This window comes from Tricharina praecox (assembly GCF_024521635.1).
Source record: "Tricharina praecox strain CBS 144465 chromosome Unknown BZA05scaffold_11, whole genome shotgun sequence".
Classification (NCBI taxonomy): domain Eukaryota; kingdom Fungi; phylum Ascomycota; class Pezizomycetes; order Pezizales; family Pyronemataceae; genus Tricharina; species Tricharina praecox.
Window position 1 is genome coordinate 1081920 of NW_026250413.1, and position 13977 is coordinate 1095896.

Below are 13977 nucleotides of genomic sequence, written 5' to 3' on the forward strand. Positions count from 1 at the left end.
CCGGCAGACACATCACTCTGATCGACCGGATCCGATAAATCTCTCCTCCTCCCCGGGTGGCGGACAACATATTCGCAGCGTCGACTCCAGGCTATAAAGTACCTGCCTGGCGCGCTTCTTGTTGAAAACATCGATGCAGAAAGTAAGAATATATTCGAACAATTATGATGTAAGAGATAGAGAGTTAGCTTGGTACGAAAAGAGAGTACTCTTATAGATGCCAAGATACATAACGCCTAGCTACAGTGTTTTTACAGTAAAACATGACAGTGAAACAAATACGGATAATCAGTGAAACGAGCGAGTGAGGAACAGTAGACAACCCACGTGATAATCACCACTTCTTATTTATTGTCACGTGTTTGTATCATTCATAGCTTCGTTTAGACGTGCGAGCCATCGAGACTCTCCGGTGGCTTCCGAACAAGCGGTATATTCTGCCTCAGTCGTACATAGTGCGATATGCTTCTGTTTCTTTGACTCCCATGAGACTAGTCCGTCCCATGCTCGGAAGGTTTTTTTGGTTTTTGTTTAATCATTGATTGCATGCGACCTATCTAGATCATGGCAATATCACCCCTTTCCCATGCTCGGAAGGCATACCGTATCTACTCGATCATTGTAACCGGCGCGCTAAGAGGTTAGAATGATCGAGTAGATACGGTATCCGCCTTGAGACTTTAGTGAAACAAACGAGTGATACCCATGAAGGATCAATGAAGTCAGAACATGAGAAATGAGCAATCCACAAGTCGGCCATGAGAAGAAACTAACAGGTGACAGACAGTGAAACAAACGTGGGACAAGGAAACCAGCAAACGAGTGATATCGGTGAAGGATGAATCAGACAAACATGAGACAATCAACACTTCTTATTTAATCTAGCCCGAGTGATCGGAATCACTCTGTGATCTTCCGGCATTGCTCCACCCTTCGCTATTGGCGTCGGGAAAGTGCACTGCACAGAGTAAATCCGTGCGGCCTTCCTGCTTGGCTAGGGTTATGGCATGTAGTCTTACAGCGACCGAAATATTTGGGATCTGTGTAAGAACTGGATGTTGCGTGCCACATAAAACCACAGCGACTATGGTGATCCTGAGTAAAACGATTACGAATATGGGGTTTGTAGTAAGCTCCGGAATTCTGTAAGCACTCTCTCCAGTGGATTCGGGTAGGGCCGTCAGGCCTCAAAATAGGGCGTCCATTTCATTGTTGGAATATTCCCCAACAAGACGGTATTGGCGGAATAGGGATAGGACGGGCAAGAGGTTTCGGGGTCTGCCGGAGTACGGCCCTGGAGTCAGATGGTTGGGAGGAATATGTACGCGTACACTCTGAGTGCGGCACCACTTTCGATATGCACCACGGGGTGATTTGAGAAAGACCGACCTCCCCTTGCTCTGCATCATGGCCGATTCGTGAGATAGATGGCTAGGTATTGCACCATTAGTCATACTCTAATGAAGATGGAAAGACCACGGGTGACCTCACCGAATCTCTATCTCTGGCGTGCCGCTAATAGCACCCTTGGTGTTTTCGATGCAGGCAGCCGTTGTCCGCTTGGTGCGGAGGATATGTCAGTGTCGCGGATGTAGGCAGCCAGGACACGAGAACAGGGAGTTGATTCGTTGAGGCTTGCGGAGAATGTAGATCTGTCGCTCCACAGGGTGCGCTGAGGGATTGGGTTCCAGCGGATTTCAGTCGACCGTTCAGTAGAAGCTCGCAAAGACTGGCTAACAGGAAATTGGAAGGTTTCAGGTTCATAGCCAGCAGCAAAGTTGAATGCTGTAGGCAGGGGTGGCTTTTATTCGACAAAGTCGAAGATGTAGAATAGTTCCAGGCGTAGGCTGAGATCGCGAAGGATGCAAATCCTTGCGAAAGAATATGCCGCCGAGGGCTGAGATGACAGGTTATTGTGGGATAGACAGAGAGAGCAATGGTTGCGTTTGTCATGTGGTCGTTGTTGGAAGGACTCGTGGAGGTGATCACTAGAGCGATTGAGATGGAGAGAAGTAAAGTGATATGTTCGTGTCTAGGAGCTATAGGTACAAGAGGGAGATTTATATATATACATATATATATATATATATAGAGAGAGAGAGAGAGAGAGAGAGAGAGAGAACAAATGTGGACCCGCTACCGCACCGAATATTCCAAGCACCGGATTGCGTTTGACGTGTGGCCGTGTGAATGGAATCATGGAACTCCATGGAATGTCGCCATACCATAGTGCACTACCTCCGATTGCTAGTAAGTACTGTATAGGAGGGGTTTGCCTGCTAATCCGCGATTGAGAGTCGCCTGCAATTCACGCTCACCGGTCTCCACCAGCGCTTACTGAAATTACACACTTGGCTTGGAACTTTCGACTTCAAGCCTTTGGAAGTTTGAAGTAACAGAGGCAACTCGCAGCAGAGTCATTCCTTCACGGACCCGTAAGCTTCAGAGTGAATGCACGGCGTAATGAGAATCAATGGGAAAGGAATAAAAGATCTTTCCTGTCTTGATTGAGGTCGTAACCGAGTGAGAGCATGAGATGTCTATGTTGAGCCTAGCTCGCACTAACCAACCACCTAGCTCATCACGGGACTCAATGGAACGCTACTATACGCGTTGTCCCGCGAACAAAATCGCGATCGTCCTCCTCTCCAGCACAAAGTCACCAAATTCTCTTCTCACCACCCGACTCCACAATCATGGCATCGCAACAATCCGAAGAAGCCAGTTCTGAGCAGTCGGTAGCTCCACCATCCATCCCCGCCTCTCTCTCCCCGTCAAAACGACACGAGGAATACCAGTACCTCGACCTGATCCGCCGGATTCTCGCCGAGGGCGAGACGCGTCCAGACCGGTATTTCCCCTCCCTAACCCGCTCTCCACTCCCACTGACCTCCGCAAGAACCGGTACAGGCACCATCGCGCTCTTCGCGCCGCCCTCCCTCCGCTTTAGCCTTGAAAACAACATCCTCCCGCTCCTAACCACGAAGCGCGTCTTCCTCCGCGCCGTTGTCGCCGAACTCCTCTGGTTCATCTCCGGCTCGACCTCCTCCATCCCGCTCTCCACCGCCGGAATCAAGATCTGGGACGGCAACGGCTCGCGGGCCAACCTCGACGCGCTCGGCTTCTCCTCGCGGGCCACGGGCGATCTCGGGCCCGTCTACGGCTTCCAATGGCGGCACTTCGGGGCCGCCTACCGCGGGTGCGACGCAGACTACACGGGGGAGGGCGTAGACCAGCTTAGCGAGGTTTTGCGGTGCCTGCAGCACGACCCGTACAACCGGCGCATCGTCCTTTCCGCCTGGAATCCCGCCGCGCTCAAGGAAATGGTCCTGCCGCCGTGCCACATGTTTGCGCAGTTCTATGTGTCGACCGATAGAAAGCTCAGCTGCTGTCTCTACCAGCGCTCGTGCGATATGGGGCTCGGCGTGCCGTTCAATATCGCGAGCTACGCGCTGCTGACACATATTCTTGCTCATGCGGCGGGGCTGAGGGCCGGCGAGTTTATCCATTGCATGGGTGATGCGCATGTCTATCGTGATCATGTCGAGGCGCTCAAGGTGCAGTTGGAGAGGGAGCCGAGGGAGTGGCCAACCGTGAGGTTTGGTACCCCCGGTGGCGGTGGGCTGAAGGAGGTCGAGGATATGAAAGTCGAGGATGTGGTTGTCGAGGGGTATAAGCCCCATGCCGGGATCAAGATGGAGATGAGCGTTTAGATATCTTGTTGGACTGCTGAATTGAACGGTTGATCATACTGTAGAACACCCAACCCTCTTCACAGCTGGGCTGCTGGGTTTTGGCTGCGGAGATGGTTGCTTGTTTTGGATGGTGGAGTGAGCAGGGAAAGTGAGGAGACCGCGACTTACACACGAACGAGCATCTCAAGATCGGCTTTCGGGAGGAGGGGAGACCATACGAATATTGACGAGACTTTCTCCCACGGAAATTAGCGCCGGAGACGAAGTCTTAAATACAGCCGTTCCATCATACATACATCCATCGTGACGTTTTAAACTTCAACCCAAATTCTACCTCTCCCAATGCAAACCCAAAATCAGATAAAAAAACCGGCGCCAGAACCCAAAAATACAAATTCCCCCAATGCAAGCCCACAGTAAAAACACCATCCCAAAAGAAACCTCCCCCCCTTTCATCTCCCTCTTCATCGCTCCTCCTTATCCCCATTCGGCTTCGCCGCGCCGACCTTCCCAATATTCCGCAGCCCAGCGATGACCGCCACCAGCGCGATCAGCGCCATACCCGTATTCAACCACTGGGCCGTCCTGAGTGCCGCAAGGATGGCCCACTTATCGTCGTGATGATCATCAAAGCGCTGCATGCCGGGGACGAGGTCTCCCAGGCGATTCCCGCCGTTCTTCTTTATGCCGACGTCGACGGCGGTAGCGAGGGCGAGACCCACCGCCCGTCCGATCTGTCCCACCGTGTTGAAGATCCCGCCCGCGAGCGCTTGGTCCTTCATCGGCATGCTGCCTGTGGTGTACAACGATAGGCATGGGTATACCGTGTCTGCGCCCACGACCGCGAGGATCATTGCTGGGAACCCCCATGCCCAGTAGGTCGTCTCGGGCGGGATCGGCGCCGCCATCAGCATGCACGATATCGCCGTGCAGATCACCCCGACGATTAGAATGTGTTGGCCCGATACCCGGCTGAGCAGGTAGCCCGACACGATGGTGATCAGGGCGCCTGCGACGCCCGTGGGCAGGAAGCGGAGCGTCGTTGCGATGGGCGAGAGGCCGAGGAAGTCTTGGTAGCTAACGGGGGGATTAGTATCCTGCTGCGGTCGTGATTTGGGGGAAGGGGGAGGGGGCTTACAAGAAGGTAGCGTAGACCATGTAGTTGTTGAAGGCCGCCCAGAAGAAGCCGGTAACCACCATGCTGACGGTGAACCCCCTGTTGCTCCAAATACTCATCCGCATCAACGGCTCGAGCTTGGTTTTGTTTTCCAGCCACCATTCCCATGCCACAAACGTCATGAACAGGATCACGAATACCAGCAGCAAGCTGGGGATGTACGGCTTGGTCCACCCGTCGTCGCCGGTGTTGCCCTGTGAGAGCGTGAAGATCAGGAGGACGAGACTGAGCGTGATCAGGAACGCGCCGAAGTAGTCGAGCATGGGTCGCTCCACCGGAGTGACCGAGTGGCTCTTCTTCGGAACCGGGATGACGAAGTAGGCGGCAGCGGTCACCACCGCGGACACGATGGCGACAAGGTAGAAGATCCATTGCCACGAGGCATACTCCGTCAATATACCACCCTTCGAGGAGTCAGTGCGGTTCGGAGACACAACGGGGGAGGAATCAGCAACGTACCACCAACGTCCCACACACAGCACCCAACGGCGCGCCGGCCGAATATATGGCGAAAGCGTAACTCTTCACCTTTCCGGGTGGAATACTAGTCCCCAGGATGCCCATGGCTGCAGGAACATTCGCCGCGGCGCCCAATCCCGACAACGCTCGCAGAATATCAAACACAATTTCCGACGGGGCGAAAGCGGTGGCCAGCGTGGTCACGGCCACCCAGACACCGCCGATAAGGAAGACCAGGCGCTTTCCGTAGATGTCTCCGATCTTCCCCCATAGCAGCAGGAAACAGCCGAAGGTCAACGCGTACGACGTGATGATCCATTGCTGCCGACTCTTGGGCATGTCGAACGCTTCTCCGATCGATGGCATCGCAATCACCATCGCTTGTACCGACAGTGTCTGTATGATGCTTAGCATTCGTCCGGCTTAACACAAGCGAGCATACACAGGGCACACATACATTCAAAAACGCCGCCGCCATGAGAGTACACGACAGCCCAGCAGCCCTGGCCATCGCCATCTCGGGGATCTGACTCATCTCCGTGGCCTGATCGTTGAGATTTGTCGTGCTCAGGTTCGATAATGGGGTATCATTGTGGCTCCTCAACTTCTCGCTGGCTCGCTCGAGGTCATCGCGGCCCAAGCCCTTGGGAGGCTTGTAGGCCCGAGGTGGAAACCGTGGTGTTGATGTTCCGCTAGTCGGACTGATCGGTGTTGTTGCACCACTGTCCGAGAAGTCCATCCATGATTCTATGCGTGGGTCCGGCATCGTGGGCTAGAGGTGTTGCGGTATCTCGACGATGGACGGAAGAGGTGGACGCAGGGAAGAAGGGGAGTATATCTAAGCCGTGTTAGTCCCGAGAAATGGCCGTCAGTGGCTGAAAACACTCACTGATGGGTAAATATGTATCTCCGCTACAAACAGAATAACCTGATGCGATGCCGAAGAAACCTGAAAAGAAAGAAAGAAGAACAATCAAGTAGAAGAAGAGACTCGACAGGAAAGAAGGCTCGGGAAATCCCAGACCCCGCCCCCGATCGAACCGGATTCATAGCTTGTATAGCCTGTTCATAGCCGAGCGTAGCCATTCCTGTATCTTAGGCGGACACCGCTCATCGAATGAAGCCAAAGTTCGGCCGAAAGATTTGGTGATAGTCGACTCACGTACACTAGTGCTAACATACTAGCGGTGGTGTTGACTGATGGTGACACACACACACACACATATAGAGTACACATGCGGACTTTGCTTTTTTCCGCTCTCGTGCGTTCCTGGATTTGTGCATGCGCACTGCTCTATTTTGAGTAGATCTCCGCGGCCCATGTCATGGTGCCACGCCTCGATCTGCGAGCGCCGTCTGCGTCATACAACGACGGAAACAGAACCTGCTCATTGCGCTCGCCGCTGCGGCCGCTGCGACCGCTGAGGAAACTGGCCGCAGGAACTTACTTTTGAATCGGCGGGGGAAAAATTTGGCCACTGTCCTAGAACCGGCTTTCCTAACCGTTTGCGAAGCAGGTCCGAGGCGGCCGCGTCTGATTGGCGCGAGTGTGCGGCTCTGAGGGCACTCCGCACGCACACTGGTCCGGCGATCGCGGTGAACATTCATCGACGGACGAATCAACCGCTCCTTATGGGTCGCCACGACTGGCTATTTGCTCGCCTGCACCCATTGCGTTCGTGCATGTGCTTACACCCGCGCCCGCGCATCCGATCTCTCGTCGTCCACCACTCGCCTGCCACTTCCCTATCAGCCCTGCATCCGTCGGGCAGTCGACCGTTCATTCCAGCAATCACCGCATGACTGCGAGGGAGAACCCCGCCTGGACCGGCCTACGAGGACCATACAACCATACAACCCATACAATGGGCACGTGGGATCGGGGCACACCAGCACCAGTGTGTGTGCTCCGCCGGACGATGGCAGACTCCTCGGACGGATAGAAACGTGGGAGTAAGCACTCTGCTGTTTTTATACCTGCGTGCTATTATTACTTCTTATTCTTCTGTTTATAACCCTGAAAATTACGAGCACGAAGTTCGGACCGCAAGGGCTTGCAACTTGGCGGGTTGAATCGAATCAGCGATGTTTAAAACGAAGCGGGCTGAGGTCGCACAAGCCTCGGTGCGCCCCCCGCGCCAGCCACACCTCTCGCGCGAGTCACCGTTCAGTATACAGCCTCCCTCCAGAAAATAACTAAACCTACCCCGCCCCTTCCAAGGAGCCTGGAAGTACCGCCCAGCCACCGGCTACGTTGCCGTGCCGAGAAATCGATATCAGGACGCGCCGTTGGCGTTGTGGGGCTTGCTCCGGTTTCTCGCCCGAGAGCGCAAGGCGACCAGTTGCCAGTGGCCACCAGACGGGCCCTCCACCGCCGTCGCCAGTCAGGTGCGTACATATATAGAAGAGATAAGACGGTGCCGTTTTTCCGCGCCGCCAGCATAGCCTGTAGTTGGAATTTGTCCCGAGCTCCGGATGAGTAGAGAAACGAGCGAGTGATAGCTCATGGGCTTGCTCAAAACTCCGCGCTCGTCCACTTGTCTGTCTGGCTGCCCTACCGCTCGGCCGTCCAATAGCCACAGACGTCGAAGGTACACCAAGCAATACAGCACGGAGTGTAGCACCGTGACACGGTCATTATAGGATCTCGGCCATACGATCCTCGCCTCATCACCACTCGCACCCAATCAATACGCCACATGGCGATATCATACACATATTCACGAAATCCAAGACATCATAACGACCAGCCATGCACGCTGCCGACTCTTCTTTTCGTCCGCCGCCGAGATGCCCGGTACCGTTCCCGACCAACGGATTTCTGCCTGCATATATATAAAAGGCCGGAGCGTAACACTACTTCCGGTGATGCGCCGAACGGGTTTTGCGATCAATACCGTGAAACCGCTGAATGTCAGCAGGATTCTAGAACGCCATCCGCACCTCAGAGATGGCAAATGAAATACTCATGTGCACAAAATCGCCAAGCCGCGTGCACTTTCAACGGGCGCGTTCTGGGCGGCGTGAAGTACGTAGAGTGCACACCGCACCAGCCGCACAAAGACCATACATGACAACCCCGCCGGCCACAATGATCCGTACTTGGATACATCACCGACGACGAGCACATCGATTTTGCTACCCCTCATCAGAGTGATGGTACACTTCGCCTCCTCCCCGAGGGAAGAAGTTTTTTTTAAAAAAAAAAATTAAAAAAAATTCAATACCTAGAACACTCTCGGCCCCGCACCAGTCTTCACTTCCCATCCACTCGTTAATTTAAGATGGGTTAGGTATGCTAGACGACGGATCCCATATATACATGTAGCGTACAGCTAGGTGCCCATATCTACTCGAACAGAAGACACACGCGCTTAGAGGTTCAAATCAACTTGGACAAGTGGCAACGAGTGGCACAAGTGTGGCGAATATTAGGTTTGTTCGGCTGTAAGTAAAAGGACTAGGTCAAAATTATCGCCAGGGGGCCGTTTTACACCAAAAATGGCCATTTTCACGCGACCAAAACCCACCCTTCGTCTGGCCGAAAAATATTGTGTCTTTCACAGACGCCGTAAAATCATAAGCCCTCTCATATATATAAAAGTCGACCGCTTTTAATCAACATTGATGGTTTTTAGTGGTGGTTTGTACATGACTTGAACAGTGATTTCGCATTTTGTATGGGGCTGCCATACAAAAAGTTGCACGACAACCAGCGAAAACCACAAACTTTTCTCCTGGGCCGCATTACTCTACCACAACTGCTTATATTTGCGAGCCAGTTTCTTATAAGATCGTCTACACTGTTAGAAAGTACCTCCAATTGTCCAATATTTTTTTAGAGTGTGTTTGAGATGCAGAATCTGTGGTTGAAAATGGATAGTCTTGAAACAATGGGACTTGGATTAGCCTCACAACTTCACATAAAATATTGATTTATTTTGGCTGGAAATTTTATCGAAGCTGGAAATGTATCTAGTCATCCTCTATACAAATTTATATTACTTTCTATTGTGTGGTTGTGGTGTTCGAGAGGTCTACATGTGTGGTGTGGTGGTCTCGTAAGGGCGAGTGGCGATAACTTTTGACCTGGTACTTTTAGGTATGGTGCTTTGTACAAACGATCATGCTCAAATGGCGACGAAAGTGGTAGCAGTTAGTTACATCCATTGTGTCTGTAATGCAGTTTCGGGCCTCGAGGAAGCAAATTGTACCCGGAAATAAGAGACATGTATAGTACAGATTCACAGGGGAGCATACGTACTTCATAGCCGGTCACTCAAGTCAAGCCCTGTGGCAAATCGCCGCCACATCTTGATTTCCCATTAGTTACACACCGGCTTTTTTTCTACAGAGGTTACAACGTTTACCATAAAACCACTGATTTTCAGTGGATTCCCATTGCTACTCGGCAAGTTCACTCGAACCTCTTAGCGCTTGTCTCTTTTGTTCGAGACTTTGAGTAGATACGAGTATATACCGTAGCTGTTCACTACATGGTTGGGATCCGTCGTCTGGATACCTAACCCAGTTTAAAGTAGGTAACGAATGGGTGGGAAGTGAAGACTGGTACAGGGCCGAGAGTGACGTATCTCCTCGTTCATAAGATACACGCGCTAGCAGGTTGGAATAAACTTGACGAGTGGTGACGAAAACCATAGCTTTGTGGCAAATATCCTCGCAACTTCAGTGGAAAAGTGGTTGTGTCATTATAAATCCAGAGATGAGTGCTGTCGCCACAGTCTTGGCAATGGTGGCAACGATTGTAAACTTGGATATATTGTGCATTCCGATCTCACAGAACACAGCAATTGTATCATATCATACTCTTGACCGAACACACGATTTCGAAGCCCCCCTCCACTCTCCAGCGACAACCTATGTGCGAGCTTTCCGCCATCCTCCAGCCACAACCCATCCTCCAGCCACAACCCACCCTCCAGCGGCAACCTCTCCGTGCTCTTTCCGCCTCACAACTCAATCCGCCCACATCCACCCCTCTCCCAATACCAGCCCATCATTCCCCACCCCCCACCGGGCCTATCCCACCCGGACCACCGCACAAAGAACCTGCGCGCACTTTAGACATCCAGCCCGCACCCAGCGTGCGCACCAGCAAGCGGCACAGCTACTCGCTACGGTACAAAGCGCGCGTGCTGGCACTCAAGGACACGCCATCGATCCGGTGCGGGCCTACGCAGTACCGATGTCCTACGTGGGAGGAGGTCAGTCGGGACACGAAGATCTCGCAGGGTACATTGAGACATTGGGGGACTGGGCAGATGCGTGATAAGATTCTTAATAATACAGCGAGGTTGAGGCGCGTGCCGGGGAAACGGAAGGAGGCAAGGGGGGGGGAGGATGCGAGGGGGGATGTGAAAGAAGAGTAGCCAGGGAACGGGGAGAAAATTTGAGCGTTGCTGGATTACGCTGGTTCAATTCGTAAACGCAGCAGCAGCTCGAAGCTCGGTTTGCGATGGTTATACCCGCTGAATCGCGATATACCTACTCAGACGAATTCTACTTTTCGGTCCCCGGCTGGTTTCTCCGATTTTTTATTCCGTATGCGTATCCTCCCCTACGGATAGAGTATTACGATCATTACTAACTTTGTCCGCCGTTTCAACCGTTGCGAATTCTACAGTCCTGATTTTCGTTCTTTCTTCCTTAATCCCACATGGGTCTCAAGACTGTTCAAACCATGTCGAAAACACGCGGGGGAATCCTCACAATTTCTCCGCCGATAGCAGGGAATCGGGGCAACCGCGGCTGGAAGTAAAGCAGTGTGCGACGTACCAGAGGTATCAGGTGATTGAAGGTAGAGGCACCTATCTACTTCACGAATTCCACCAATAGCGATACCTACCTACCTATTCCACGCAGTTTCCGATGAAAACCGTAAGAAACCGCGGAATGCCATGCGACAACGACGTTCAACGATTGTGGGATTATCAGATTACGAACGAGCGAGATAGGTACTCCAAAGAGCTGCGGGAGTCCTCGAATCTCGTGCACGATTATCGAAGCGAGTGCTACGCGGTGCGGTCCGGTGGAATTGTGGATCACGAGGTCTCACTCGCTATGGCACATGCAGCTGTGCTGGAAATTTGGAAACGGCGAAGATAATGGTGGAAGAGGCAAGGCGCGAGGCGGGGTGAAGGCGAGGGCGGTAGGGAGCGGAAGTTGTTTTCCCTTCTCTTGGTGTTTTCTCCTTGGTGCGCTCATATGTATATTGTCGGGACAGGCTGGCCGCTGGGGCGGAGGGCCTGAGTAGTAGGGGAAGCGGTATCGGGCCGCTCGATGAATCACAGGTATGTACCTTGTACATACCCAAGCCCGTGATAACTGCAGAGTACTTACCGAGTACGGTGCTGCATGGCCATAGCCTATCACTCGGGATGGCCCATCTTTTCTTTTCTTGTTTGCTTGCGTGAGCCCATTGAATCGTGCGTCTGTATTGGAGGCAGTGGGGAGGGGTCGGATTTGTAATCTGCCATGATCTACTGTGTAAGGTCCAATGCTAAAATGATTAAGCAAAGAAAAATTAGATCGTGCATTTACTATAGTGTCTACATCTATCTAAAGGCAAACTCTAAAGCTTGGGTAGGTATACGGTATCATAGCTGAAGTTCTCGCAGTCTCGGACCCACAATTTACAAATTACAAGTCCGATCTCGAGTGACCTCCGATGCGCACACGCACGGATCGACCGGGATGGTTACTACCTCACAACAGTGCGATCGGCCCGGCCCTCTACTCTAGCCCGCCGAGATCCCGCCAGGATCCATCAAGGTCCCGGCACTAGCCCGCCCCCCCCCCTGGCTCCCTGGTCGTGGCTTTCCTTCCCCACACACGCGACTCGCGAGCGCGGCGGGCCAATGGCCATGACTAAATCTGCACAGTCACCGTGCAGGACCTAGACCGGTGATGGACTTCCCCCCACGCGCGGAGCACGGAGCACGGAGCACGGAGGTGATGGGTTGGCGTAATTACTACTCTGGTAGATACTAGAGGTGTATTTAAGAATACATGTGGAATGCTCTGGGCGCATGGAGAGTGCAGTACAGTGCAGGTTGTGTAGAGTAGGTACATGGACATGTAGCATGATGCCAGTTGGCAGGTACTCTGCGTCTGGATACTTGTTGCTTACCCATAGTACCGTAGAGTACCGTAGAGTACCGTAGAGTACCGTAGAGTACCGTAGAGTGCAACGTCTTCTGCAAATTGCCAGTGTCGCAAACGGGCACCGGTCAGGTCAACACGCACCGGTCAGGCCAACACGCACCGGTCAGGCCAACACGCACCGGTCAGGTCAACACGCACCTCTCTCTCTCTCTCTTTCTCTCTCTCTCTCTCTCTCTCTCCCTCCCTCCCTCTCTCTCTCTCTCTCTCTCTCCCTCCCTCCCTCTCTCTCTCTCTCTCCCTCCCTCCCTCCCTCTCTCTCTCTCTCTCTCTCTCTCTCTCTCTCTCTCTCTTCCTCCCCCTCTCTGCCTATTGACCAGTCCGTCCCCAGCACCGCGCCGCACCGTACCGCACCCGCCCCCAAGACGCGGAGAGTGGTCCAAGTCGCTCGGAGATTCGACGACGCCGATGACGACATGGGTCGCAAGTAACCGAACGGGGAGGGACCACACACACTCGCACCACACAGGCACGCGTGGTCACTGGTCGCAAGCGGCCTGGCATGCAAATGCAGTCGGTAGTCATGTATGCATGGGGCGTATATATGTAACAGGTAGAGTACGTACGGTGTACGGTATGTGCATAGTAGTAGCTGGTAGTGCTGATGATTCGAGAACCCGGGTTTTTTTCTTGCTGGGTATCTACGGCATCCCGTTTGCAACGGCTGGGGCATTGGGCATTGGGCAAGCCAAATAGGCGGGCGGGCGACGGGGATCCGCGCGCGAGCGGGCTGGAAGGCTGGAAGGCTAGAAGGATGCCACATGGCGAGGGGGAGCGGAGATGCGGAGGACGAGTACCGTACCTGAGTGCCTACCGGTATTCGGTCGTATTGATGACGTACACGGGCACGCATGAGCACAGCTCGGCACTCGGGGGGAGGGAGGAAACGGACGGCGGACAAAGATCTGTTGCAGGCAGCCATTGTTAGCTGGCTGCCACTCTCGTCAACTCTGCTCATCCAAATTATGAAGCCTTCACGTGGGGGCTCTGGAGGGAAGCTCGGCGTGCATGCGCAGAGCTTCGTTAGTTCTGCACGGACGGCGCCTCCATCCATCTGCAACAAAAAAAAGAAAAAAAGCAAAGAAAAAAAACTCTGCGGTCAGACCGTTTCGACGTCGCACCGCATCGTCAGTTTGATTCGACGCGAGCAGATCGTGGCAGGCCGGCACTGTCCGACCGGCCGTTGACGGAGTCTTACTTATATAACGAGATCGAAGGCGACGGATGTCCCTTCCGCTTGTTCTTGTTCCTCTTGCTCGTCCTGCCTCCTGCCGAATCTTCAACTCACCGCAAGCCGCTTTCTGCCGATCGACGATTGTCCTGTCCGTGTCTCTGCTGCTCTGCTACTCTCCACAAAACGACATCTACTTGGCCACCTCTCCCCTCCGCTCGTCCCGTCGTTCAACCGCCCGCATTGTCCTCTTCTCATTCCCGTACCCTGTACCCCGTGCAATTGAAGCCGAA

General features: G+C 53.3%; 3 protein-coding genes across 3 annotated transcripts; 1 reads left to right on the forward strand and 2 right to left on the reverse strand.

The window, feature by feature from the left end:
- Positions 1–2475: 2475 nt before the first annotated feature.
- BZA05DRAFT_397691 (thymidylate synthase/dCMP hydroxymethylase domain-containing protein) lies at positions 2476–3911 on the forward strand. Its single transcript, XM_051483643.1, has 2 exons — positions 2476–2851; positions 2900–3911. Exons 1-2 carry the CDS (start codon positions 2697–2699, stop codon positions 3711–3713), a joined length of 969 nt encoding a protein of 322 aa, XP_051339860.1. The 5' UTR covers positions 2476–2696; the 3' UTR covers positions 3714–3911.
- Positions 3912–3936: 25 nt separating this feature from the next.
- On the reverse strand, positions 3937–6237 carry BZA05DRAFT_42824 (major facilitator superfamily domain-containing protein). The gene is made up of 4 exons (XM_051486093.1): positions 5789–6237; positions 5332–5727; positions 4834–5276; positions 3937–4772 (listed from the first exon to the last, which is right to left on the reverse strand). Exons 1-4 carry the CDS (start codon positions 6095–6097, stop codon positions 4160–4162), a joined length of 1761 nt encoding a protein of 586 aa, XP_051339861.1. The 5' UTR covers positions 6098–6237; the 3' UTR covers positions 3937–4159.
- A 6101-nt stretch (positions 6238–12338) lies between these two features.
- Positions 12339–13672, reverse strand: BZA05DRAFT_42857 (uncharacterized protein). The gene is made up of 3 exons (XM_051486097.1): positions 13619–13672; positions 12655–13418; positions 12339–12545 (listed from the first exon to the last, which is right to left on the reverse strand). Exons 2-3 carry the CDS (start codon positions 13364–13366, stop codon positions 12478–12480), a joined length of 780 nt encoding a protein of 259 aa, XP_051339862.1. The 5' UTR covers positions 13367–13418; positions 13619–13672; the 3' UTR covers positions 12339–12477.
- Positions 13673–13977: the final 305 nt, after the last annotated feature.

What these genes read in the sequence shown, in the direction of transcription:
- BZA05DRAFT_397691 (XM_051483643.1), top strand. Translation starts at nt 2,697, where the DNA reads ATGGCATCGCAACAATCCGAAGAAGCCAGTTCTGAGCAGTCGGTAGCT. An exon ending in GGCGAGACGCGTCCAGACCG is followed by an intron (nt 2,852 to 2,899) that starts GTATTTCCCCTC and finishes GACCTCCGCAAG; the next exon opens with AACCGGTACAGGCACCATCG.
- BZA05DRAFT_42824 (XM_051486093.1), bottom strand. Translation starts at nt 6,097, where the DNA reads ATGCCGGACCCACGCATAGAATCATGGATGGACTTCTCGGACAGTGGT. An exon ending in TGGCGGCGGCGTTTTTGAAT is followed by an intron (nt 5,728 to 5,788) that starts GTATGTGTGCCC and finishes AGCATCATACAG; the next exon opens with ACACTGTCGGTACAAGCGAT. An exon ending in CTGTGTGTGGGACGTTGGTG is followed by an intron (nt 5,277 to 5,331) that starts GTACGTTGCTGA and finishes GACTCCTCGAAG; the next exon opens with GGTGGTATATTGACGGAGTA.
- BZA05DRAFT_42857 (XM_051486097.1), bottom strand. Translation starts at nt 13,366, where the DNA reads ATGCGTGCCCGTGTACGTCATCAATACGACCGAATACCGGTAGGCACT. An exon ending in AGAAAGAGAGAGAGAGAGAG is followed by an intron (nt 12,546 to 12,654) that starts GTGCGTGTTGAC and finishes AATTTGCAGAAG; the next exon opens with ACGTTGCACTCTACGGTACT.